At 45.5% G+C, this 25,892-nt stretch overlaps 1 protein-coding gene across 1 annotated transcript; it reads left to right on the top strand.

Moving 5' to 3' along the window:
- Positions 1-4,455: 4,455 nt before the first annotated feature.
- smg1 (SMG1 nonsense mediated mRNA decay associated PI3K related kinase) lies at positions 4,456-24,347 on the top strand. The gene is made up of 62 exons (XM_088357939.1): positions 4,456-4,696; positions 5,799-5,947; positions 6,073-6,225; positions 6,326-6,462; positions 6,540-6,598; positions 6,689-6,902; positions 7,013-7,138; positions 7,282-7,354; positions 7,447-7,544; positions 7,611-7,784; positions 7,938-8,159; positions 8,377-8,478; positions 8,664-8,954; positions 9,043-9,173; positions 9,316-9,477; positions 9,595-9,713; positions 9,810-9,897; positions 10,008-10,109; positions 10,205-10,345; positions 10,429-10,655; positions 10,787-10,986; positions 11,088-11,249; positions 11,396-11,550; positions 11,669-11,802; positions 11,892-12,203; positions 12,332-12,473; positions 12,581-12,731; positions 12,828-12,948; positions 13,036-13,281; positions 13,452-13,603; positions 13,724-13,859; positions 13,929-14,073; positions 14,167-14,305; positions 14,380-14,598; positions 14,712-14,892; positions 14,957-15,118; positions 15,204-15,564; positions 15,668-15,890; positions 16,002-16,248; positions 16,308-16,537; positions 16,614-16,859; positions 16,927-17,065; positions 17,142-17,251; positions 17,311-17,529; positions 17,634-17,827; positions 17,905-18,077; positions 18,165-18,444; positions 18,524-18,796; positions 18,877-19,111; positions 19,198-19,409; positions 19,481-19,637; positions 19,789-19,978; positions 20,095-20,369; positions 20,432-20,641; positions 20,783-21,073; positions 21,151-21,330; positions 21,470-21,697; positions 21,783-21,994; positions 22,070-22,170; positions 22,335-22,508; positions 22,720-22,826; positions 23,129-24,347. The coding sequence occupies exons 1-62, from the start codon at positions 4,620-4,622 to the stop codon at positions 23,204-23,206; spliced, it is 10,947 nt and encodes a 3,648-aa protein (XP_088214065.1). The 5' UTR covers positions 4,456-4,619; the 3' UTR covers positions 23,207-24,347.
- Positions 24,348-25,892: the final 1,545 nt, after the last annotated feature.

Genomic DNA, 25,892 nt, shown 5'->3' on the forward strand with positions numbered 1-25,892 from the left:
TTGTGGCCAGAGCCTCTCCCTCTCCTGCTTCTTATGTAACCCGAGAAGCAGCTTCTGGTGAGTGCAGACACTTGAAAAGTGCCAATGAAATACAGGTAAGGTCTCACGAGACCTGTGGGGAAACCTGTGGGTGCAGACTTCTGAATTGGCTTAAGCCACTTCAAGATAAGAAGATGGCACCTCGCTGCCATTTTTATTGTATTGAACTAAAAGTCAAAAACAGGAAGTAAATGACATGATGATGACTCATAACCTCTTTCAGGATTGAAAGTTTACATTGAAAATCAATTGTAATATATTTGCCAGCAGAAGTGCCTTTTTAATAGGCCTGCCTGCTGACCAATGGATTCAAAGCAAGGCAATAAAAATCGTTATTATTTTTGCTAGGCGGTGTTGGAGAATACACAGATGCATTGACAAATAAAAAGAAAGGAAAACAGACACAAAAATGCTAGTTCAACCAACCAACAAAAACATCACCTCCTTGATCTTGGAGGTAAGCAAACAAACCCACGCAGAAAATGACAATCCCTAACCTCATAATTATCCTAAATAATTGCAATTGATCATGAAAATATTCAAGTATGATGTCATTTTCGGCAATACAGTTGAGTAAACATGCAAATCCTTATAAAATCCTATAAAGACGACCTTTTCCAATGTCATCAAAAAGAATAATCGTTAAAGCGAAGCTTTACAAGTGTGTTTATACAGGGCCGCATCCAAGCCTTCTTATAAATCTGTGCATGTCCTGTGTCCTTTTATGGGCATCACCTTGTTGAGGAAGTGATGCCACAGTTCACCCTCCTCTGCTTGTTTTGTATCTGCATTTTCTCTTTCTCTCCTTCATCCTCCTTCTTCCCTCCCCTTTGGTTTTCTCTCCGAGTCCAAGACGAGGGCTAAGAGGGAGCTGTGAGTTTCTATTTATAGAGCGCTACCCGCCCCGCTCAGCCTCCCACCCTCTTCGACACAAAGAGATACACCCACACAGACTCGCACAAAGCACCCATGGAATGGACAAAACACACACACACACACACACACTGAAACAGCAAGTGAATTCATGCATTCACAGTGTAAATACAGAAGCACAGTGTGCACTCTTGATGTAACGCAGGCAGAAAATGTCAAGTGCAACGCAAAGCCAAATAAAAAGCCGGCGTACGCTCGACGTCGCTCACATACTATGGCATCAATAATGCAGGGATTTTGGGAGGAGGAAAGGGAACACTCCCTGTAATGGATATGGGGGTGGAGGCTTGTGTGCACTAGATATTACTCATGCTGTGGGCATAAATCTGTTTACAAAGTCACATTGGGAGAGATTGTGTCCCTTTTGGTGACAGGAAGCACAAATCATTCCGTTTAATTAACACTTTTAGTTTGACCACAAGGGTAAGCAAGGATGGGACAAAATGGTGTGAAATGCTAAAAATGCACACAATGCTGCTGTGATTTACAAAATAATCACAAAATACCATTTTTTCAGGCAAGGAATAAATTGCAATTAGAGAAAAATGCATGGAAGAATACTTGACAAGGAATCATTAGTATAGTCTGAGTGTGCAACATGAATCACATGATACGCTAAATACTTGTTTTGGCAACATGAGAGTATTATATGAAATGCCACAGGTAAGATTCCTCAGGTCCCGCCAGCAATAACAACAGCTTCACTTTGCTCATTGATACCCAGCTGGAGGGAGGAAAGATCCATATGTCAAGGAGACTAGATAAACCCAAATACATGTGTGTTGAAACATTTCTACAGCTGCTCTAATTGTGTCAAATAAGTGATTTAGTCATTTGCATGTAACTTTTATTTGCTCTTCACAAACATGCTTGTTTACCTTCCTTTGGGCAATTGTATTTGCAAAGTCGCATATTCAATCAACAGTGATTATTACTCCTTCTTGATTTACGTGTGCAAAAACGGATGCAAATATCTTTGCCGAAGCAACCAGATCTGAAATGTGTCCTGCTGCACATCAAATTACAGTTCATTTTAGGCGTTCTGAGAGGTCATTTATTTATGTGGAGTACCTTCTTGTACATGGTCTCCCTCTAGTGGTGCGTGAAAGAATCACTGAATTAAATGTTCATAATGTGCAAGTTATAGCTTTCTTGCCATGCATTATGTATGCACAGAATGAATGTTATGTTGCATTAGAATGCGCAACGTGACCTTCGTTGAATGCGTGTTGACCCTCCGACTTAACCTTTGATTTGCATGTCAGACACTAAATGCTCTGGGTCCGACCTCTCAGCTCAAGCCATAAAAAGGCTCGTTCTGTTGTCAGCATGGATCTCATGGCAGAAGCGGTGACATCATACTGGAAAGTGATAGACTACATCACGATGCTAAAAGCATTGGGTTGAATAAGGATGTCATGCCACGGAGATGAAGACCGCATTCTGCATCACAATGCTCTGTGGCATGCAAAATTTCTCATTTGAATCATGATTCAAAGTGCACAAAGATGAATGAATGAATGAAAAGCGATACACTGGCACATGTGCACTCATAGGAAGAGCACGCACTGCGGTGAAGATGACTCAGCCACTAGGGTTGCCATGGAAACACACCCTCTTTGCAATCAGTCTCTAAGTAACTGTGCCGTTGCTGAGGACTGGAATTGTATGTGTGCATGTGACACATTCAGTTATGAATACCGTTAGGCCTACTGATACAGACCAAAGAGATAGTCCATTCATATATCTATGGGTGTGTGTATATATATATATACAAATATATTGCCATCTCATATATTAGTATAGTAGTATAGTACATTGGTGTGGGGAGGTCAGTCTTGCAGAATTAATATCAAGGTTTTAAAAAACTGCATGTTGAAGAAAAATAAATTTGGTTAGATACACTGAAAAAAAAATTTAATAAATTGAAGTATTCCATACACCTAATGTTGTGTCATTTTAAAAAAAATACATTTGTAAAGGACATTTTTAGAATATGGCAGAGTATGCACACAAGCATGAGGAGAACATGCAAAATCCACACAGGATGACCGAAGCTTGGATTTGAACTTTTTTTTTTTATTATTGAGTAAAACTTATTGAGAGGCATACCTGAAATGTTTTCACTTTACGACACAAATATGAGACATAGCTCTCGATGTAGTTTCCATGTCGCGGCATCTTTTTCAAACAACTAAATCCTAACTTTTCTCTCCCACATTCCTATGCCTTTATCCCCCTTGCTCCCCACTCCTCTTTCCATTCATGTTTTCATTGTGCTACGCTACCAAGCTAAGCTAACAGACACACCTAAACAGCAAGCCTGTCCTGTCCTCCACACAGTGATCAGTGTGTTTGGATGGATTGACGTCAGGGCTGACGCACGGCCGCTTTGAATGTCCGGCGCCATCAAAGGCCTGGATGCTAGGCCTTGAACAGAGTTATTATTGGCCAGCAGATGGATTGACACACAAAAAGAATAGGATGAATGAACTTCAGAATACATAATGAAGATATTGTTTGTTCTATGAGAATTGCATAGCACAGTGAAGTCTGACTATTCATGGGGGTTAGTGACCTACGCAAATTGCAAAAATTCCCAAACTTGTGCGCCTTGTACATTCCCCCCATTCCCAAATATGTTTATGATTTCTAATATTAACAATTTAAACCATAAAAGTCATTTTCTTTTAATTATAATAAGAGTAAAGACATAGCCCACTGAATTTCATTTGGAAAATCAGTTAGGTTTACTGATATCGAAGTTAAAATCTGCTTTATTGTCAATAACTATATAAACTAGTGGCGTTTATTATGATTCAGGAGGTGATAATTGTTTGTAAAATTTTCAGTAGTTTCCATGCAAAAAAGAAAATATATATGTATGTCATCATCATTATCCTCCTCCTCCTCCTTCTTCTTCTTATGATGATTATTTTTATTACTTTTGTCATTATTATTATTATTATTTCCAAATTGTCAGTGATGCACCAGAGCCTAAACAACTAAGCCATTGTTTCCAATATTTTACCTGCAGTATGAACAATTTTGAAGATACCTGCATATTTGATGCAGTTGGGTTCCCTCTGGCGGTCATTGTGTAAATTACAGTATTGCCTCCAGATGTCGCCGTCACATTAATGGAGCCACGTATTCTGCTCTTTACAATAAAATCCGGTGGGAGAATGTTTGGGCATCAATTTATGGCTTCAAATTGAAACGCACTGGATTCTGCAACAGAAAAACAATCGAAAACACACCAGAAAGTCAACTTCTGAATGGCTTTGGAGTGTTTACTTTGGTTGTCTTTGTCTGATAATTACATTTATCTGATGATCTTAAACATAAAAATGACAAAACTATATATAAAAGAAGAATTTGAGAAGGTGCTGTAAAATTGCCCCTAAATTAAATTTCGACACTGAAGTTGCGGTAACCAGCCGATAGAAGGCGCTACCAAAATATATGTGTGGTTGGGCTGCTTCTTTCAGCACGAAGAAGGCTAACCAAACACAACCTCAAGCTAACTGTATCAACGAGTTACCACCGATTTGCGATACTTGACATAATCAGAAAGTCTAACATAAGCCTGAGGTAATCGTTTAACGTTACCGCTGCAAGCGGGCCATGCAGCTCCCCAGAAGGTAATGAGCCGGAAAGCCTCGAGGTCTCGGCTCAGCGGTGCCCACAAACTGCAACCACACCGGAATGACTGGCAGCCCAGGTTGGTGCTCTGTTTCGGGGAAGACTGATGAAAATAAAACGCTGTGTTTTTTAGGGCCTGTGCTCGGCTTCCTCGTCAAGTAGTCACCGCATGGAAATCGACTCTTTTTTAGTCTCCTAGCCTCAAAATTAAACACCTCAACGTGGCCTAGTGTTGGCCTTGTTAAACATTACGTGGTTACTAGCCCGTCACTTGTGTAGTTTTAGGCGCTGTGCGAGCCCTTACATCCAGGAAAGGTTTGACTTATGACGCTAACGTTAGCATGGGAGCCCCTTCAAACAATCATTTGAAATGGGATCAAAACTTGCGAATTGATGACAGTTGTGCATGCTCATCGGATCGCAAAGCGCGCGCTAACGTGCTCCGAATTCTGACAGAAATGCCTTTGTTTGCTGCTGGCGCTCCAGATTCTGCGACTGCGGTGTGTATTGATTGACATTCTACGCGTTTGTGGATTTTTTAAAAGCATATTCACAATAGATTGTCTCGTCTGATTTTTTTTCCACGAATAATCCTGCCTGGTGGGCCTGAAATCACCCATGGATTCAACGAGGTTTAATTTGGAAGGCCGTAGCATGCTGCAGGTTGACATGGTCGCGAAAATGTGCAGTCTACTTTCGTTTCCTCGCTCCAGTTTTCAGTTTAATATTTAATTTAAATCCACGATAATGTCAATGTCCGGTTTGTGAGCACGAGATCTCCCCACTGCATGTTGAACTATGACCATGTGGGAACAGAAATTCTAAGTGAGGGCACCACTAGATAGCATTCTCACGGTGCTATTTCCGAACATTTATGTTGGAACTTCTGCAAACTTGTCCATCTATAACAGCATTAATTTCCTCTTACACTTGCACCCAATGTATGTACACCCCAAATGCATTGCATTAAAAATATATTCATTATTATTTATAATTTTTAGGATTCTAAACTCTTAGCTGATCATCAATAATATATATTTTTTTATGTATTATGCAAGTCATGGTCCATTGTATTCCACTTGTTGCAATGTTATATTATTAAAAAGGAAGAGCATCCAATTTGATCTGTTTGCTTGTGTGTCACTTTTTTTTTTTGGGTGTGCATTTGTCCTATTCTCCAGAGTTGAGAGTGTGTCATTCATCGAGGACGGCGTGAGGTCCAGAGAGTTCGGTTCAGCAGCGTTTTCCGACACATTGCCCTCCAGCTTGGCTGAGCAGCCAGTGGTGCCCAGCGATGCCTATGCCGCTGCAGATGCACTCCATGAAGAGGGTGGGCCAATCAACTCATTCTTTCACTTTTGTTTCTAAGGAATAGAAACTCTGAGTTAGAGATTTGCCATTGAGCAAAGTCAAACCGCATTTACATTTTAATGGAGCATATTTGATGACTCACAGGTGGATATGAAGCTGGTCAAGGTGTCTGTGATACTACTTTTGGTTGGAAGTCGCTGGGGCAAGAGTTGAGGCCAAATGACTTGACGGCGGATTTAAACTCTTTTCAGCATGGAAACCGTGCTTTAGCTTCAAAGGACATGAGGAAATCGCAGGGTGAGGTGTCCACGATTAGATGATATCTTGATTTAAGCTCATGAAGGCTGCTCTACTTTGGTCAAAAGAGTAGAACACTTTTCTTCCACCCGCCTTGCAGACAGAGGGATGGCTCACTCAGACGAGTCTCGGTTGGCCAACCTCCTGCGCCGAGTCTCAAGGGAGGACGATCGTGATCGAAGGTTGACCACCCTTAAGCAGTTGAAGGAATTCATCGGTCACAGCGAGAATAAAGTGGTCAGTGATGGTCCTAGTTAGCCTAAAACGAGAAGAAATTTGGACATGTTAACCGGGTAAATGTGTGTTTGTTGCAGAACTTGGTCAAACAGTTGGACACCATCCTCAGCACCTTGAATGATATTTTGAATGAAAGGTAAGAGCTTATTATTATTTTTTTTTTTAACAAATAATTGTGAAGCCCGCTCCTAACATACATGCTTCCATGTGATGTTGACGGTTGTAGTAGTAAGCTGCTCTGGGAGTTGCGTCAGGATGCAGCAGCCTGTTTGGGTCTGCTCTGCACTGTGCTCAGCTACGAGGCGGAGCGAATCTTCAAGTGGCTCTTCCTCAAGTTTACTTCAAGCACTCGTGACGAGGTGAAGCTCTTGTACCTGTTAGCGACACAGCGGGCTTTGGAGGCCGCGGGCGAAAGAAAGACCTTCACTCAAGTCATGCAGGTAACCAGATGCACATATCTCAAATTGCGCTTTACCGGAACTTTTAATCATCGTTTCCCAATTAGCATTATAGATTTTCAAAAGCGACTGTCCTATTTTGTGTTTTCTAGCTGGTGATGAGCAATCTTCAGTCCATCTTGGAGAATGTGGACACTCCAGAGCTGCTTTGCCAAAGTGTGAGGTGTATTCTTCAGGTGGCTCGCTGTTACCCACACGTCTTCAGCACCAATTTCAGGGTGAGAGATGTTTTTGTTTTTTTTTGGCATACGCCTGAGATTGATGATCATCATTTTTAACGTGAAAATCATGACCATTCCGCTAACATTGTGACTCTTGTCTCCAACTTTGCATCCTCGGTGGTGGTTGTTATTTTCAATAGGACACAGTGGATATCTTGGTGGGCTGGCACATTGACCACACTCAGAAGCACTCACTCACTCAGCAGGTGTCAGGTCAGTGACAAATCTTTTCATGCAACTTTTTTTACTCCAACACAATAAAAAAAAAAAAATGTTGTTGTTTTTTTCCCCTTTTACACTTAAAGCCTGGCTTCAGAGTCTCGAACAATTCTGGGTGGCAGATTTGACTTTTTCCACCACTCTGCTGGGACAGTTCTTGGAGGACATGGAAGCATATGCCGAGGTGAAGTGTGTGGATTTTTCCAAATGTTTTCATCAAGCAAACAGACTGACTTGGTTTTCTTTTTAGGATCTGAGCCACGTGGCGTCAGGGGAGGTGGTGGATGAAGACATCCCGCCTCCTGCTGTGTCTCTACCAAAGCTGGCAGCTCTTTTGAGGGTGTTCAGTACAGTCGTTCGCAGCATCGGAGAACTTTTCAACCCCATCAGAGGACCACCTATTACTGAAGTCTATGTCACTGATGTGAGAGCAGCACACATGATGTGTTGAATTATTCATTTAGCCTCCCAAGACAACTGGGAGGTTGAAAATATGATTGTGTCACATGGTGGGGAATCCTTGCCATGCATTATGTCAATATACATAACTCGACATTCCGTTGTTGAAATTTTTCAGATCCTCAACCGGGTTCTGGCGTGCGTGACCACAGCCAAGCAGGTCCAGTTCTCTGAGGCAGTTCTAACTGCAGGGAACGAGTGTGTGGGTGTGCTGTTGGCCAGTATGGAGCCCTGCGGACAACTAATGGAGACCGTCTTAGCCTACGGATTGGACCAGTTGGACTGCTGCCGTGCTTGTGGTGCCGACTACAACCTGGCAGTACTCAGCCTTCTCACTCTGGTACGGCCATCTTTCACGAGTGCATTTTCTCGAGTTACTGAGCTGAATAATTCAATACAAATGCATATTTGATTCTTTTGATCCAAAGTATGCAAATGACATCACATTTTTTAACAGCCAGCATTATATCAGTTCAAACAAAAGGAAAAAAAAAAGCTGCACAACAGGATTGTACACACATGAAAATATGAGCACTAACTCTTCACGTATGAATTAGATTGTGGAGCAGATCAACACAAAGCTGCCTGCCTCCTTCGTGGAAAAATTGTTGGCACCGGACTCACAGCTGCTAGAATTGCGCTTCCATCGAGAGAAAGAGGTTTGTGACCAGGGAATCAAGTTTTAAAGTGTATGCAGAAAAAGCAATGATTACGTCTTGCTTTCCTTTGATTAAGCATTATTGTAGTATTTTTTTTTTTTTTTTTAAATTTAGCTATTTTTTCTATATTTTTTAAATTAAGAAAGATCTCTAACTCTTTGGATCGATGTACATGCACTCCACAGGTGGTGTCAGCTGTACATGGCGTGTACCAGGCGCTCCTGAGTCTGAAAAATATCCCAACACTGGAGGCAGCTTACAAATTGGTATTGGGAGAGATGGCATGTTCCCTGTCCAGTATTTTGGCTACCCTGGAGCTCCCCAGTGGGCTCCAGCCACCCGATAGCCCCTGCCTTGGCATCCACCACCCAGCTTTCGCTTCAGTCACCCTCAACCCGGAGAAGGCGCAGTTTATCATCATTTTCAATTTAAGTACTCTCACCACCATTGGGAACACCAAGAACTCACTCATCGGGGTACGAAACACAATAATGCTCGTCTCAAATAATTTCTGGTACCAGTATATGTAAATTTTTTTTTTTTTTTTTTGGGTGACCCATTTAGATGTGGGCTTTGTCTCCTACTGTCTTTGCCCTGCTGAGTCACACGCTGATGCTGGTGCACTCTGAGTTAGCAGTCTACTATCCTGCTGTCCAGTATGCTGTGCTTTACACCCTCTATTCCCATTGCACCAGGTAATCTATCAAATTTTGCCACATCAACCCATTTGACCAACTTGAGAATGACAAAGCATTGAAATGAGTGACATCACGAGCCTGCGTCTACTTCTGGACTTTCTAACTGCTGTCGTTTCTTCTCTGCACCTCCCTCCATCAGACATGATCATTTCATTTCCTCCAGCTTGTCTTCTTCTTCTCCGTCCCTATTTGACGGGGCTGTCATCAGTACTGTCACCACAGCCACCAAGAAACATTTCAGCACTTTGCTCAACCTTCTGGGAGGGCTGCTGATGAAGGAACATCTCTACCCTGAAGCCAGGTTTCGTCTTTTTTTTTTTTTTTTTTCTTATGCCAGCGTTCTTAACACTACCGTAGGAAACGAGCGGGTTTTATATCAACATAAACTTTGTAATAACTTGGCGGTTTGATTTATCAGGAGGCTGCTGCTGACATGGGCTCAAGAGATCTCACTGTTGATGAAGAAGTCGGACACTTACAGCCCACTATTCTCCTTGCCTTCCTTCAACAAGTTTTGTCGTGGCCTGATGTCCAACGGTAAACTCAGCATGTTCACAATTCTTCTTTTATCTTCACAGATTGTTGCCAAGTAATAAAAGCGCTCCTATTTCCCTGTGCTGTTTTACTCAACAGCCCTGAACGAAGATCACAATATTTGCCTTCAGACCTGCAACAGCCTACTCATCCTCTCCTCATCTTTATCTGTGGAGCTTCTGCAAAGGTCAAATGCGCCTCCTTGTCCGACTGCTTAACCGTAGAAAATCCGAGGATCTGTTGCACGATGTCCGAGCCGCTTATCGTGCTGACTCAAGACCATGTTGTGTGTTTTAGGTGTGTGGATGTGTGCCGAGTACAGCTTGTCCACTCCGCGGTGAGGGTGAGGCAGGCCTTTGGCAAATTGCTGCGGACGATACCCCTGGATGTTTCTTTAAGGTAAAACGGACTCCTTTCCAACTCTGTTTCAAGCTGTAATTCTGCTGTAATCAATATCCTGTACTCATTGGCTTGATGTTTATTTTGTTGATTAGCACCCACAGTCATCCAGAGATGACTGGCATCTCTTTGGCCATCCGCCACCACATGAGCCGAGCACCGAGCAGCACCTTGCACCCCCAGGACTTCAGCGACCTCATCAGCTTTATCTTATATGGAGTCCTGCACCGTGGAGGGTATGTCATTTTTTGAAACCAACGCGCCCAAAATATTTGAATGAAAGATATACTAAGGCTTTGTTTGTCGTTCTTGTCCACAGCAAGGATCCGTGGCTGGAACGGCTTTATTATAGCTGCCAGCGCCTGGAGAAACGTGACGGCAGAGGTGGCGGCGATGGCACGCGACCCGGCGTCGTGCCCAGGGCTCTGTTAAAAACCGAAGTGGTGCTGTGGCAGTGGGCGGTGTGGGAAGCCGCACAGTTCACCGTCCTGTCCAAACTCCGGACGCCACTCGGGCGAGCTCAAGACACCTTCCAGACCATTGAAGGTAATACCGAAGCTCTTATTTGTGTTTGATCATAAATTGAGTCAAATGACATCCAGCATTTGAAATGTACACGTCTTTTATTGTGACTCCAATTCAAATTTGTATTTCCCTCTGTATGGTGCATATTTCAGGTATGATCCGCAGCCTGGCTGCCCACAGCTTGAACCCCGAGCAGGATGTTGGGGCATGGGCCGGCGCTGGAAGCGACGGCGAGGGTCACCATTCCAATCAGCTTCGGATCACTTTGCTGCTTCAGTATCTTGAGAACCTGGAGAAGCTCATGTACAACGCATATGAAGGCTGTGCTAATGCTCTCACCGCCCCACCAAAGGTAGACTAAGTCTCTCTCTACACTGCTTGTTTAAAATGTCCAGTTGAAATGTTGAACACAACATTACATTTGTTTGACTCATGTGAAACATCTTACACCAGGGTATCCGGACATTTTTTTACACCAACCGTCAGACATGCCAAGACTGGCTGACAAGGATCCGCCTTTCACTCATGAGAGTCGGTCTCCTGTCTGGTCAACCAGCAGTCACCATACGGCACGGCTTTGACCTTCTAGCGGAGATTAAGAACAGCAGCACCCAGGTTTGGATGAGGATATTGTCAGTCAGTAGGGTCAGGTGATTGATTGTGTGATCGGGATAAGTTTCAGCTTGATGACTCGATTGGCTGTGAGTGTATTGACTTGATCAGAGGCGGAGTCAACCTTGTTTCTGTTTTGTTTGCTTCAGGGTCCAGAATTGGAAATTCCTCTCACATTATTGGCAGAAGCGCTTTGTGAGCTGCGCTGTCCCGATGCTATCCAAGGACTCGCTGCCTGGAGTTTTTCCAACACCGGCAAGAGTCTCAGCTGGTTGTCCTCGGTTGCTTTACAAGCGGAGGGACGGTAAGCACGCTAAAGTTGTTCAGGATTTTATTTTTTATTTGGGAAATGACTATTTTGCCGAATTGAAAAGCAAGATGATGTCTGGGCATTGTGTTTTCTCACGTGCGTCTGTGTTTAGGTTTGAGAAAGCAGCGCTAGACTATCAAGATCAGCTGTCTGCAGTTTCAGGGATGGACTGCAGCATCAAAAGCTCTGACTGTTATCTGCTCAAACTCTCCAGTAATACCAACAGCCCCAAACATACCAGCAATGGTAATTACCAAATATGAATTTTGATCAAGTCAGTTTGAGTCCATTTAATTGTGACTGGGTTTTTTTTACCCTGTGTTTTCTTTGAAAAGGCGACAGCCGAAAAACGGTGCTGCTGAAGTCCAACGATTGCTCCCCCGAGGTGGTCAACCTCATGGCTAACAAAGCATGTCAGTGCTACGTGGCACTTTGCGATTGGCCCTCGGTCAAGGAATGGCAGGCCACCGTTCATTCCCTCAAACAGAACTCCACCAATCTAGTCAACATCAACCTGAGGGCTGATTTCAACTACATTCAGGCCCTAAGCCGCTTTGAGGACGGAGATTTGACTGAATGTGGTGCTCAACTGGAACTTCTTCCTGGAGAAGACTTCAGCTCCATCTCCAGTAGCAAGGACAAGATGGGCAAGTTTGCGCCTAAAAATTTTTTTTTAACTTAGGGAACGACAAAGCAGCATTTGTTAACTAACTGCACATCAGATTTGATTCTTAAGCGTTCTGTTCAAGCTTGTGTGTTTCTGTGTCTGGTGTAGACCTGAAGAGGCTTCTACCCTCAATGAGTCCTGACCCAACAGAACTTCAGAGAGCCATTGAAGTACAGCTCCTCCGCACTGCTGTTAGTGCCCTATCAAAAGCCAGTCAGCCACCAGAGCAAAGAGTGCCATCCAATCAAGAGTGAGCATTTAGCAAAAAGACACTGGGCAAAATGAGCACAACTGTTTTTTGTTGTTTTTTTACTAATTTTTTGACTTGATCCATAAATGATTCTTGTATTTTTCTAGTACATTGGTGCGCTGCTTGAAACAAACTGGAAGGATCTGCCTGGGTCCTCTTCGACTGTCAACCTTGACCCTCTCTGATGCCTTGCCCACCCTTCCCACTTTGCAGCTTCACTGCACTGCCACTCTAGAAAACACACTTTCAGGACAAGAGGTGGGTACATTTCACCTTTGCTAACATTTTTTGCTGGATGTCTTCAGATGAAATGGTGTCGATTCATTTGCGTGTGCGCCGTTGTGCTCTCTGTAGGACTCGGTGGTTCCTTTGAATAGTGAGGCATTGAATTCGTGTAAACAACAGGATGTCCAGCCTTTCCTTCAAGCCCTCAGATACACCATGTTCCAGAGACAACTCCTCAACAAACTCAGAGGTCAGCATTTGTAACGAAAACCACCCATTGTTCATTTGCACATGCAAACGAGGTCAACCTAAAATGTCTTTTTCCCTCCTCTTCCAGGTTCTTCCCCTACCACAGACGCCCACCTCACGGAGCTTTGTTTGACGACGGTCAAGTTTGCTCGCAAAAAAGGCAACGTTGCTTTGGCATCCCGCTTGCTCAGCCAGTGTTGCGACGGAACCCAAGATGATGAGCAGGGGGACGAACTGATCAAGGCCTTCCGGCGCCTCACCGTGGAAGGCACGCTGGGAGAAAAGTGGGGGCCGGAGCTGCAGATCGAAAAGGCCAAAGTAGTGAGGACTTCAGGTGAGGACACAAATCTGTCAACAAAAGCAAATTATAGCGATGAGAACATGGACACGATCATGCACAGTAAAGGCTTGTGGGACAATTCACAAATTGCTCGTCTGTTTAAAAAAAAAAAAGATCATTTAAAAGCTATTTCATCATAAAAATAAAAGTCATCAATTTCACAGGCCAGTCCATCACAGCCATGGAAATGCTGAGCAGGGCCGCTTTGTCATATTGTTACGTGGGCAAGAACGAAGGTGCTGCCTGTCGCTCGCTACTCACACTCTGCAAGTGGTTGTTGGCCGACTGGAAAGACATGATACCCCAGCTTAAGCAGGTACACTTGATTTGAATGCTCCTTAGTTGGTAGTATGATATATTTTTGTGTGAAAATTGCTGCCACTGTGCAAGCTTTACTTATTTGATCACATGACCATGCTTTGCTCTTTTGCTCCAGGTTGTTAAGATGTCAGGGGCGATCAATTCATCAAACGCTATGAGCAACATGTCACCTTTGTGTCAGAACATTTCTGCTCTGCTGGAGCTTCCTCTCGTGGAACAGAGTATTCCTCACATCACTACTGAGACCTCAGGTCATTTTGAGTACTGTATAGTTGTGTACAAGAAGCAGGTCTTTTGAATAACTCCAGATTTTTGCGTAGTGAGCGTTGGCGTCGGGGAGCCCGACTTTGTGCTTGGCCAACTCTACCAGCTCTCCACCAGCTTAGCACCTGAGGTGGCAAAGTCCTGGGCAGCACTGGCCAGCTGGGCGTACCGCTGGGGTCGGAAGGTCGTCGACAATGCCAGGTTAGTGGACCCAAGAAAATATGTGACACTATGAATGATCAGACCATATCCGTAAATTAATATCTCGCTGTCAACGAATGTATTTCCCTCTAGCCAAGGTGAGGGATTGCCTCTTCTCTCTGGAGAAAAGAAGGATATTGAGGAGCTCTTACCGAAGACCACGAGCGAAGAAGACAAGGAAACCATTTTTAGCATTCTTGGTCAAGCCATGTGTCGACCAACTGGCATTCAGGTAAGGTGGAACTTTTTTTTTAATCATCATGACTTGACCCCATTAACTACTATTGTTTGAATTCCGTGCTCTAGGACGAAGATATGGCGCTCCAGCAGGAAGATGACGAGGACGACATGGTGGATGTGATATGGCGACAGCTAACCGCATCGTGCCCTTGGCTGGCAGATGCAGGCCAACCTGTTGCAGATGGTTTAATTCGGGTTTGGAGACGCGTGGTGGACCGAATATTTGGCCTCTACCGGATCTCTTGCCAGGCCTATTTCACCTTCTTGAAGCTCAATGCTGGCCAGGTAAGATTTGGAGACATCTTCTGCACACCAGTTAGAAGGAAAATAAGCAATCATTGACAAGCCACCATAGCCAACTGCCTACAGATGTGATTTCTTTGCTTCTGTTGTTTCAGCTCCCCATTGATGAGGACGACCCCAAACTCCTGCTGTCCTGTCATAACAGCAAACAGAGTAACGACGACATGATCGTCATGGCAACCCTTCGTCTCCTCCGTCTGTTGGTCAAACACGCTGGGGAACTGAGAGAGGGGCTTGAGCTGGGTTTAGCCTCCACCCCAACTGCACCATGGAGGGGTATGTCCAACTCAATCCATTTAATGTTCAGTCTAGAAGTTTTTTTTGTTGATTTCTTTCTCAGGTATCACGCCACAGCTCTTTTCACGTCTCAATCATCCAGAAGCATACATACGACAAAGTATATGTAGCTTGCTGTGCCGAGTGGCCCAGGACTCCCCGCATCTCATCCTTTACCCCGCCATTGTTGGCTCGCTCTCCCTTGGAGGCGAGGCTCAGAATTCAGGCAGGCCTTAATGTTTTTTCAGTATTGCTCATCAAGCGTTGCATGACTACGATCGTCTTTATAAAAACAGCAAATCTGCTTGCAGGGAGCAAACTGCCATCGGCTCTGCCCACATTTTTGGGCAGCATCCAAGGAGAGGAGGAAGAGGAGCAGCCAGAGGGTGGTGACAAAGGGGAAAATCAAGAAGAACTGGCAACATTCTGCTCCAGTCAAGACCAAGCCATGATGCAGGATTGTTACAGCAAGATAGTGGAGAAACTGTCCTTGGCAAACCCAACCATGGTGCTTCAGGTCCAGCAGTTGGTCAGCGAGCTACGCAGGGTGACATTACTCTGGGATGAATTGTGGCTGGGGGTGTTGCAGCAGCAGCACATCCATGTCCTGCGTAGAATCCAACAGCTCGAGGACGAGGTGAAGAGAGTTCAGAATAATAACACACTCCGAAGGTGAGCCGTTTAGCTTCTTTACACCCACACCGCCATTGATACATTGTTCCAAAATGACGGCAAGACTGATTTATGTTCCCCCCCCCCCTCCATTGTGCTTCAGGGATGAGAAGATTGCAATCATGCGCGAGAAGCACTCTGCTTTGATGCGGCCGGTGGTTTTTGCACTGGAACATGTCTGTAGCATCACGTCAGCCCCAGCAGAAACGCCACACGAAACCTGGTTCCAGCAAACGTATGGCGATGCTATCAATTCTGCTCTCGAGCGGCTGAGGAACCCTCACAACCCCGCCAACCCCGCCAGTAGCTGGCTCCCGTTTAAACAGGTATGTTTTGGATATTTTGAATCTGTATCATGTAATTGCGTAATACCCTTTTCCCCAACATAACTAGTCACCCAAGAGAATTCATTGTCGTTCATTTGCAATCTTTGTCAGATCATGCTAAGCCTGCAGCAGCGTGCTCAGAAGCGAGCGAGCTATCTTCTTCAGTTGGACGAGATCAGTCCACATCTGGCATCCATGACTGCAACGGAGATGGCCCTGCCAGGCGAAGTGTCAGCGTCAGACACCGTCACCATTCAGAGCATCGGCAAATCCATAACCATCCTTCCAACCAAGACCAAGCCAAAGAAACTCTTCTTCCGAGGCTCTGACGGTCACAACTACCCATACCTTTTCAAAGGTAAAGACCGACTGATGGCGTCAAATGTTCGTTGGTAACATCTCGTCCCATCTCTCAAGGTCTGGAGGATTTACATTTGGACGAGCGCATCATGCAGTTCTTATCCATCGTAAACACCATGTTCACCAAGATCAACCAACAGGAGCAGCCACGCTTCCATGCGCGCCATTATTCCGTCACACCCCTTGGGACACGATCGGGACTCATCCAGTGGGTTGATGGAGCCACGCCCCTCTTTGGCCTGTACAAGCGCTGGCAGCAGAGGGAGGCTGTGCAGCAAGCTCAGAAGGTAACCGACTATATTTTGCCAAAACAATTCCCACCTTCATAATTGATTGAAATCTTTTTTTTTCCCCCTGACGCAGGCTCAAGACTCATTCCAGCAGCAGCCGGTGCCTCTCGTCCCACGGCCAAGTGAGCTCTATTACAGTCACATTGGTCCTGCCCTGAAAGCAGTCGGGCTCAGTCTGGACGTCACGCGGCGAGATTGGCCCCTCAGTGTCATGAAGGAGGTGCTGAAAGAATTGATGGAGGCGACGCCTTCCAATTTACTGGCCAAGGAGTTGTGGTGTTCATGTACCACACCCAGTGAATGGTGGAGGGTCACTCAGGTAACTTGATTTCATGGCAACGTAACACTTTGCTTGAGATTAATTACTTTCATTTTCCATTTTATAGTCTTACGCTAGATCCACTGCCGTCATGTCAATGGTGGGATACATTATTGGCCTTGGTGACAGACACCTCGACAATGTGCTCATTGACATGACTACTGGAGAAGTTGTACACATTGATTACAATGTGTGTTTTGAAAAAGGTAAGGACTTTTTTTTAGATGAAGTTTTGCATATTGGTCCAATTGGAGACTAATGTAATTGCTTCCCATCCTTTAGGAAAGAGTCTAAGAGTCCCAGAGAAGGTGCCTTTCAGGATGACGCACAATATTGAGAGTGCATTAGGAGTTACTGGGGTGGAGGGAATCTTTAGGCTCTCTTGTGAACAGGTAAGCACATAGCAGCACATTGCCAATCAGCCGCTTCTGATTACCGTTGGCTCTTTTAGGTTATACAAATGATGCGCCGAGGAAGAGAGACCCTCCTGACGCTGTTGGAGGCCTTCGTCTATGATCCCCTGGTGGATTGGACTGCTGGGGGGGAGGTGGGCTTTGCAGGTGCAGTGTATGGAGGAGGGGGCCAACAAGCTGACAGCAAACAGAGTAAGAGGGAGATGGAGAGAGAAATCACACGCTCGCTGTACTCCTCCAGAGTGGCTGAGATTAAGGTGAGGATTGTCAGATTGGTTCCTCGGACATCATCAGATATGCAATTGTTCCACCTCCCCCAAAAACTCAATTCTTGCTTTGATTCTGTGCTTTTTTTGCAAAGGTCAACTGGTTTAAGAATCGTGACGAAATGCTGGCCGTCCTGCCGCAAGTGGAAGAAGCTGTGGAGGAGTATTTGGTTCTCCAGGATCTGCTCTGCCAGGGAGAAAAACTACAGGCTAAGTTGCAAGAGGAGGTGGCCTTCTTGGAAGGAGCAGAGAACCATCCGGAGCATCGAATTGTCACTCTGGCGCAAAGGTATGATGTTGTTGTTTTTTTACATCATTTCGATTGTGAATATTGATGACACAATTGCACCTCCTCTCCTTTTACAGGTATTCTGAACACACCCAGCTCCAATCACGACAGAGGACTGTGCAAGAGGCCATTCAAAGTAAGCTGGCTGACCTGGACCAGTGGATTTCCCAGTACCAGGCGGCATTTTCTAACCTGGAGACAACTCAGCTGGCTGCTCTGCTGCAGGACATCAGTACCCCCATAGATCTAGGTTAGGATCATCATTTATTGTTATTTATTGTTTTTTAAGATTTATTATCAGATATGAATATTTTTTTTTAATGACGATGCTTCCCAGGTCCTCCCAGCTATGTGCCAGCTACAACCTTCTTGAAGAATGCAGGCCAAGCCCATCTGATCAATCAGTGCGAGGGCCTGGAGGCCGAGTTGAGCTCCTTGCTCCAGCAGCGCCGTGGGGCCCTTCGTATTTGCTTGGAGCAGCTGCATAGCTACGCGACAGTCGCTTTGCTCTACCCACGAACCAACGTGCTGCGCCATCGAACACACCAGTGGAAGGCCTGGTTGGAGGAATTGCTGAGAGTCATGACAGTTGAGCACTGCCAGCACATCTACAGACAGTAAGCTCTACTCCACCGCAAAAATCTTGACGTTACAAACCTCGATTGACCGACCTCCGATGTGTCTTTTCCCGCACAGATACGAAGTGCTGTTTACCCCTCAGTCCAACGCGGCTTCCTGCCAGTTCATCTCCAACGTGGAGTTGGCTCTGCAGCGACAAGTGGCCGACACCAACGAGCGCGTCGTGCATCAAGCTGAGCGACTGAAAGCCGAAGGCACGACCGCAGCCGCATGCGAGGAGCAACTGAAGGAAATTGAGCACTGCATCGGGGTCTTCCTGAGGGAAAATGGAGAGTCGGGCTCGCTCAGCCTAGCTGGCATCATCACCTCTGCTCTCTGCTCACTCTGCAGGTTCAAACGGCTAATGCAAATCATTTCAAACATCCAAGTTAATACAAAATGGAGGCATGATTGAAAATGTCATTATTCAGGCGCAATCTGGTGATGGAGAGTGCAGCAGCCAGTGCAGGAGAGCAGCTGGTCGACCTCATGTCCCGGGACGGAGCGTGGTTCTTAGAGGAGCTCTGCAGCATGATCGGAAACGTCAGCGCCTTGGCCACGCTTTTGCAGCGCTGCCCGCTCCTGCCAAATGATCTGGAGCTCCCGTCACCTTCCGCCACCATTCAAACCATTTATCTGGCCAATTCCGTGTATACCTGCTTGCAGGTAATGCTGTTATTGACGTTGCACACACACAAAAAAAAAAAAAGCAGATCAGCGTCTCAATCATGACTTCCCTTTTATGACTGCAGGAACTGAACACCAACTTCCGTCAGATTATCTTTCCCGAGGCTCTGCGTTGTATGGTTAAAGGGGAGCCCACACTGGAGTCCATGTTGGCGGAATTGGAGCAGCTAGTCGAGCAGAGCTCCGATGGTCTCGGCTTGCAAGGTTTGGTTGACAGCCTGTTGGCTACCTCGGGGCTGGACCACGATGGACGCAATCAGTGTCTGGACATCACGAGGTGAACATTGCTTGTTCATTCCACGCAGCGATGGGGACTATCTTGCAAATAATGTTTGTGTTCACACACAGGATGTTGCGTGCCCAGTACTCTGAGCTTATCCAGCCACGCTGCATGGACGCCACTGGGCAGGACTCACCAAAGATGTCTGCTGGTCAAATGCTCCTTGTGGCCTTTGATGGAATGTTCACTCAGTTAGAAACTGCCTTTGGACAGCTCACTGAAAAGGTTAGTGTCAGTATTCAAAGTTGCATAACTGCCTTTTTTTTTTTTCGACTTTTGTGATTATTGTCTATAATGATGATTACAATCTATTGCTTGTTTTCAATTTCTGTATTAAAAGCATTCATTCCCTGTTTTATCTGCTGCTTACCCTCAGCTGAGTTCACTGGAAGTGCCGTCGGCGTGGAGGAAGGTGGATGTTCTGCGGGAAGCACGCGCCGCACAACTCAACTTCTTTGACAGCCTCGCTCAGCGGGAACTGATGGAAGAGGTTTTCTTTCTTAAGAGACTACAAACCATCAGAGATTTCTTCCGAATGTGCTCCTGCTTTGCGCAGACTCTATCTGGTGGGATTTTCTAAATGCGTCAAAGATTTGCACACAAATGAGTAAATCATGAATATCCAGCCACTGACAGATCATCCTTCTTTTTTCTTCCCTTCCCTTTTAATCTGCATATTAAGGACCGCCTCCTGATGAGCTCTTGACCTCCAATGGACCAGTTAGTTTAGGAAAACCATTGTTCCGGCAGCCTAATGCTACTGGTTCGACTGGGGCAATAATCAACGAGGAACAAATGACCCGACCCATCAAAGCCTTTACAGCTGAATTTGTCTGGCAGATGCTCATGGGTCTGCCCAGCCAAGCTCTTGGCTTGGCCCTCTGCAGCACCATGTCTGCTCTTGGACTGGATGTCATTGCCCAGGTCGAGGCTAAAGATTTTGGTGCCGAAAGCAAGGTAGAAAATTTGAGCACGCATAATTCGAGAGTTGTCTACATTTTGACTTTTTATTTCGGAAGGTGTCCTTGGACGAACTTTGTAAGAAGGCGGCCGAGCAGAACCTGGCGTCAGGTCGCGTCTCCCAACCGCTGCTGAACAGAGCCACGTTGCTGGCCGCCTCTTATGACACAGCCTGGAAGAAGTTGGATCTGTTGCGAAGGTTGGATGGCAACCTGGAAGCTGCAAAGGCCAGCCTGCAGAGGATTCAGCTACATGTTGCCATGTTTCAGGTACTCCACAAATTCATGATTCAAGTACCTAAGGACCGTAATATGTGCTTTCAAGTAGCACTTGCTGAAATGTCGAGATGGAAAAATCACCAACTTATCAAATAATCAAATGTTATTTCTTCGTACGTGTTTCCTCTCCAGTGGCAACATGAGGACATCCTGGGTCCCAATAATCAAACACTCAGTGTCAACATTCCCCCTCGTGCCATCATCCTCAGCAACATGAAGAAGAAGCTGTATAAGCTGAGTCAGGAGGAAGGAGCCATCGTTGCAATTCAGGAGAAGCTTTCAGCACTGGAGGCTAGCATTGAGCAGCGCCTTAAATGGGCTGGCGGTGCAAACCCAACACTGGCCCCCGTCCTTCAGGACTTTGAGATGACCATCAGGGAGAGACGTGCCACAGTAGCCAGAGAAAACCAGCGTGCAAGCCAGGTGCCCCAGCTTACTGGGCTTGTTTTTGTATCCTTAACCAGTGCTAGTGCTCATTTTGAATATTTCTTGCTTCGTAGGTCACCTTCTTGTGTTCCACCATCCTGAACTTTGAAGGCCTTCGCACCCGATCGGCTGAGGCGCTCAACATGGACGCCGCTTTGTTTGAGCTGTTGAAGCGCTGCCAGCAGACCTGCTCTTTTGCTGCCCAGTTTAGTAGTACAGTGTCCACACTGGAGCTTGAACTGTTGCAGAGACTGGTAGGTTCATGGAGAAGACTTAACTTTATTGCATTTAATGGGCCCTTTTGTAGAGCTGATCAGCCTGCCCGTTCTTTATTCGGAAATGTCCGCGACACAATATTCATCTTTTTTTTGTTTGTTTTTATCTTCACTACAGAGTCCAGTGCTGGACCTACCTATCGGCAGCCCTGATTGGCTTAGTTGCGCCCAGAGGCATCTGGAAGAGGAGCTTAATACGGAGCAAAGAACGCAGGAGGAGCGGGAACAGCAGCTGGAGTCCTGCGCTGAAACACAGCAACTCCTCATCGACTCCATTAAAACCATTTTGTCGAACCACAACCGCCAACTGGCGGATGTCAAGCACCTCCTCAGGGCCATGGCTAAGGTACCATCTGTTCATTTGAACTTGTGGCTTGTAACTATTCTTTTGTTGTCAAGCACAAATATCTGCCTGGCTCGTCCGTCTACAGGATGAGGAGGCAGCGTTGGCCGACGGCGAAGAGGTGGCATACGAGGGCAGCGTGCGTAATTTTTTGATGGAGTACAAGGCGTGGCAGGACAACATCCAGGTGGTGTTATTCACCGTCATTCAGGCCAGTGGGCAACCACGGAATCAGGAGCAACTCGAATTGCTGGAAGAGATCCCCGCCACTGTGAAGGAGCTCCAGTCCCAGAGTCAGAGGTAGCACCAGCGTTGCGTGCAAGAATCTGCTGCTATCCATGACTAGGTGTTAATCCTCTGCTTGCTTCTTGACAGCGTGTACAACGGCCTGGTTGGCTTTGCCTCCCCACTGGTGACAGATCGAGAAAATGAATGTGCCAGCCCCGTGTCAGCAACACAGACGAGCTTTGCAGCCGGTATGACTTTCAGGAATTCACACCATCGGCAGTTTTTTCCAGTTGATTGTTTGATTCATTTGAATATATTCAGAGAGCGCTCCGCTCCGTCAAGCACTTTGCTGCAGCAACATGGAGGTGTCATTGTATTGTATACTAAAAGCAGAACTTGTTTTGTGCTTAAGCTGTTCGATGCAGTGGGTTGAAGACCCAGACAGAATCCATGTCCCAGAATGCACGGAAGGCCCTGCCACGTAACCTGGGAACCCCCACGGACACCCCGCCCAGCACACTAGTGACCAGTAAAGGCCTCAACCCCAGCCCCAAAAGGGCTGCGCGAGATCCCAAAACAGGAAAAGGTACAACTGCTCTGCACTCACCAGACAAAACATTTATTTCATCATGAATTCAATTAAAAAATAATAATGATTGTCACACTTCACTTTCTTGTATGTCCGTCTTGGCCACCTGAGGGCACCATAAGACACACCATTAGATGGCAGTACTTTTGACTGAGGTGTTATGATGAAGCTCTTCCACCAGTTAACCTTCTTCCTCCTTTGCTTGCAGCTGTTCAGGAGAGGAACTCGTATGCTGTCAGTGTGTGGAAAAGAGTGAAAGCCAAGCTGGAAGGCAGAGACATCGATCCGAACCGAAGGATGAGTGTCACTGAACAGGTTAGGCTTAAAAATGCTTCCTTGCAATCAGACTGTTAATGAGACTATTCATTCTCTTCACTGTAGCTGGAATGTGACTGTTTTATATCTTTGTACCACCAGAGGGAGCCCGTGTACCACATTTTGCTATCATTCATAATATACTGCAGCTCCAAATTACACTGCTTAAATTATTTGTCCTGTCTGAATTGAAAAGGTTTGTGGGAGGTGGTACTGGTGGAAATGATATAGGTTAAAAAAAAAAATGTATACAAGTTTTGACATCAGAAGAACCCTAAATGAAACCAACTGTTTGCCTCCAGGTGGACTTTGTAATCAAGGACGCCACAAACATGGACAACCTAGCCCAGCTGTACGAGGGCTGGACCGCCTGGGTGTGAACACGGCACCAGCGTCATTCACGTCTTTGGTCCAGTGAAGGCTTGAAGATCCACTACAGTCCAGCGGGTCTCGGGTGTCGGAACAGCAGCACCAGGCCACACTGTGAGGAGGAAATGGAAAGCGAAAGCTTAGCCCGCCCTCCCAACCTCCTGGGCACCCATACCGGGCTAGCCACCCCGGAGCACCGCTGCCACCACACTCTGCAAACATGGGCGATCGGGCCAACGCAACGCTTAGTGGGTCTGCCGCCCCCACCTCCTTTTCTGGGGCCTGAAGGCAAAGCCGCGCCGGATGGAGGGGAGGGGAAGGGACGGGAAGGAGGGCAAACGCCTCCTCATTCTCTCACCTGAGAGATACCATCCCTCCCCTCACCTTTGCAGCCCACTATCAAGTTGTACCCCAAACATCACTGCGTCCTGTTGAGCTTGTCAAACTCCGCCTGAGTTCAGAGTGAAGCAGGAAGTGAGCCGTTTACCCCCCCCTCGAAGCACACCGCCGTCACGCTGCGGCCAGGACTTCACTGGGGCGGCCCCTAATCTCATCAATGGCTCGTTTGCGTAGCCGCCCCCCCCCCCCTTGTTCTCTTGAAACTCTTCCTCAATGGGTATGTGATTATTGATGGCCAGTCGGCCAGAATGAAAAGAATGAAGGTTCCTCTGGGATTCTTCCGAAGACTGAAATGAGAGAGGAAAAGAGAATCAAACTGTTCTTTAATTGATCAAACCGTCATCAGACTTGACCAAATAAAAGATTATTCGGATCGATTTGCTCGTCGGAATGGTTTTTGGTGCGCTTATGTGAGACGGGACACTGAAAGGTGAATTCATTTAGAGGAGGCACAATCTCCAAATATTTCTTGTGTGCATCTTAATTAGTCTGTGTTGTGCTTTGTAACAATCTGATCCTTCTTTACAAATAACCAAGTGTAGACTGTGGCTGCCTTTTTTTGACTGTTCTACTTCTCGCTTTCCTCATGAGTAGCAACTCCCGAAGCCCTAATTGTTGTATTTTATTCATCTGACTTTTTCCAGTTTTATGTTTTTAGCGGGAGATAGGATGTTTTTGGTGATGGTGAAAATGGTTTCTTAAAGCTTTTATTCAATTTGTTTGACTCTAAATAAACATTGGATTCAGAAGTGCCGTGGTGTAGATCAGTGTTTCCCAACCTTTTTTCATTCACGGCACACCTTTTCATTGGAGAAAATCTCAAGGCACACCACCAACAAACATCTGTTAAGTGTTACACCAGCTTCTATATTAAAATCAGTTATATTACAACAAAAGACGTAAAGTTCTATTCCTATATATGTATGGAGAGTCGAATAATTGAATAAAAATAAATACTAAATATTCTTTAAATTGCATTTCTTTTGTAAATGAAAGTGACAGTTTTTGAAAAAAGGTTTCAGACAGTGTAAGGAATAAACTATTGAAAGTGATTGTGATCAAAATCCAAAAGAATCAATATGGCTTTGTTTACTGTTTTAGACTAGCTCTATAAAATATTGCGAGATTAAGAATAAAGTCACTTTTAAAGACGCTCTGTTGTTCTGACAACGGCTGAGTGGCTATCACAGTCGAGGTGGATTTTACGTTGGTGAAATATCCAAGCCATTTGGGCTCCTAAAGTGATTCGTTCTTTTTTCAGTTCATATGACTTCAACCAGTAGGTGTCGGTAATGCGCATTGAAGCTGGTGCCACCGCGCCGTAAATCGAAACGAAGAAGAAAATGACGTCACTTCCTGTTCACCAACGAGTTGCTGATTGCATTTCCCGTTCGCCAACGGGACGGTTGTGTGTGTAAACTGCATTCCTTCCTTCCCGTGCATCAACGGATCAGTTAATGAATGTGTTGCGTCTCCTGGCGTGAACTATGTAAGCCAGAATGTCGTTTGACGATTTGCCAAGGACAGAAAGAACCACTCACTGAAACACCGCTTCTTTTATGCGCGTTTTCTCCAAGCTAACGGCTAACGATAGTGCATGAAGGGATGCGCCGTTATGCAACAACGGGGAGATTATGCTTCTCTTTGGGTCATCTTGATTTTATAACACTTGCAGTAGCTTTTAAATAATGTGTATGCATATATACGCCTAAATATTGTTATCCAATTTCACATTGGATTGCTGGTTTGTAATTTACTTTTATGATTGTTATTTTAATAAACATTTATGTCAAAACTTGTCTGGTGTTTTATTCCTTGTTTTAATACTCGCCAATTAAAACATAAAATCAGACATTTGGTTTACTGCTTTATATGACAATATTTATGTTTTCCAACCTTTTATTCAAACACAAACACATTCGGTATAATAACACCATCAACTACAATCCATAATTAAAACATCAATGTTGGCATAACGTGTGTCGGCTGGCATAGCGGCAACGCTGTCCGAGTGACGTCACAGATCAGCCAGCCAATCAGGAAGTGGCCTGTTATTACGTACACTTGAAAATGGCGGTGTACCTAATGGAGTGTCCAAGTGACGTCACAGATCCAACAGCCAATCAGGAGGTGGCCTGTTATTAGGTACACCTGAAAATGGCGGTGTACCTAATGGAGTGTCCAAGTGACGTCACAGATCAGACAGCCAATCAGGAAGTGGCCTGTTATTAGGTACACCTAAAAATGGCGGCGTACCTAATGGAGTGGCCGAGTGATGTCACAGATCAACCAGCCAAT

This window comes from Syngnathus floridae, chromosome 17 (genome assembly GCF_059516105.1).
Source record: "Syngnathus floridae isolate MCC-2025c chromosome 17, RoL_Sflo_1.0, whole genome shotgun sequence".
Lineage (NCBI taxonomy): Eukaryota > Metazoa > Chordata > Actinopteri > Syngnathiformes > Syngnathidae > Syngnathus > Syngnathus floridae.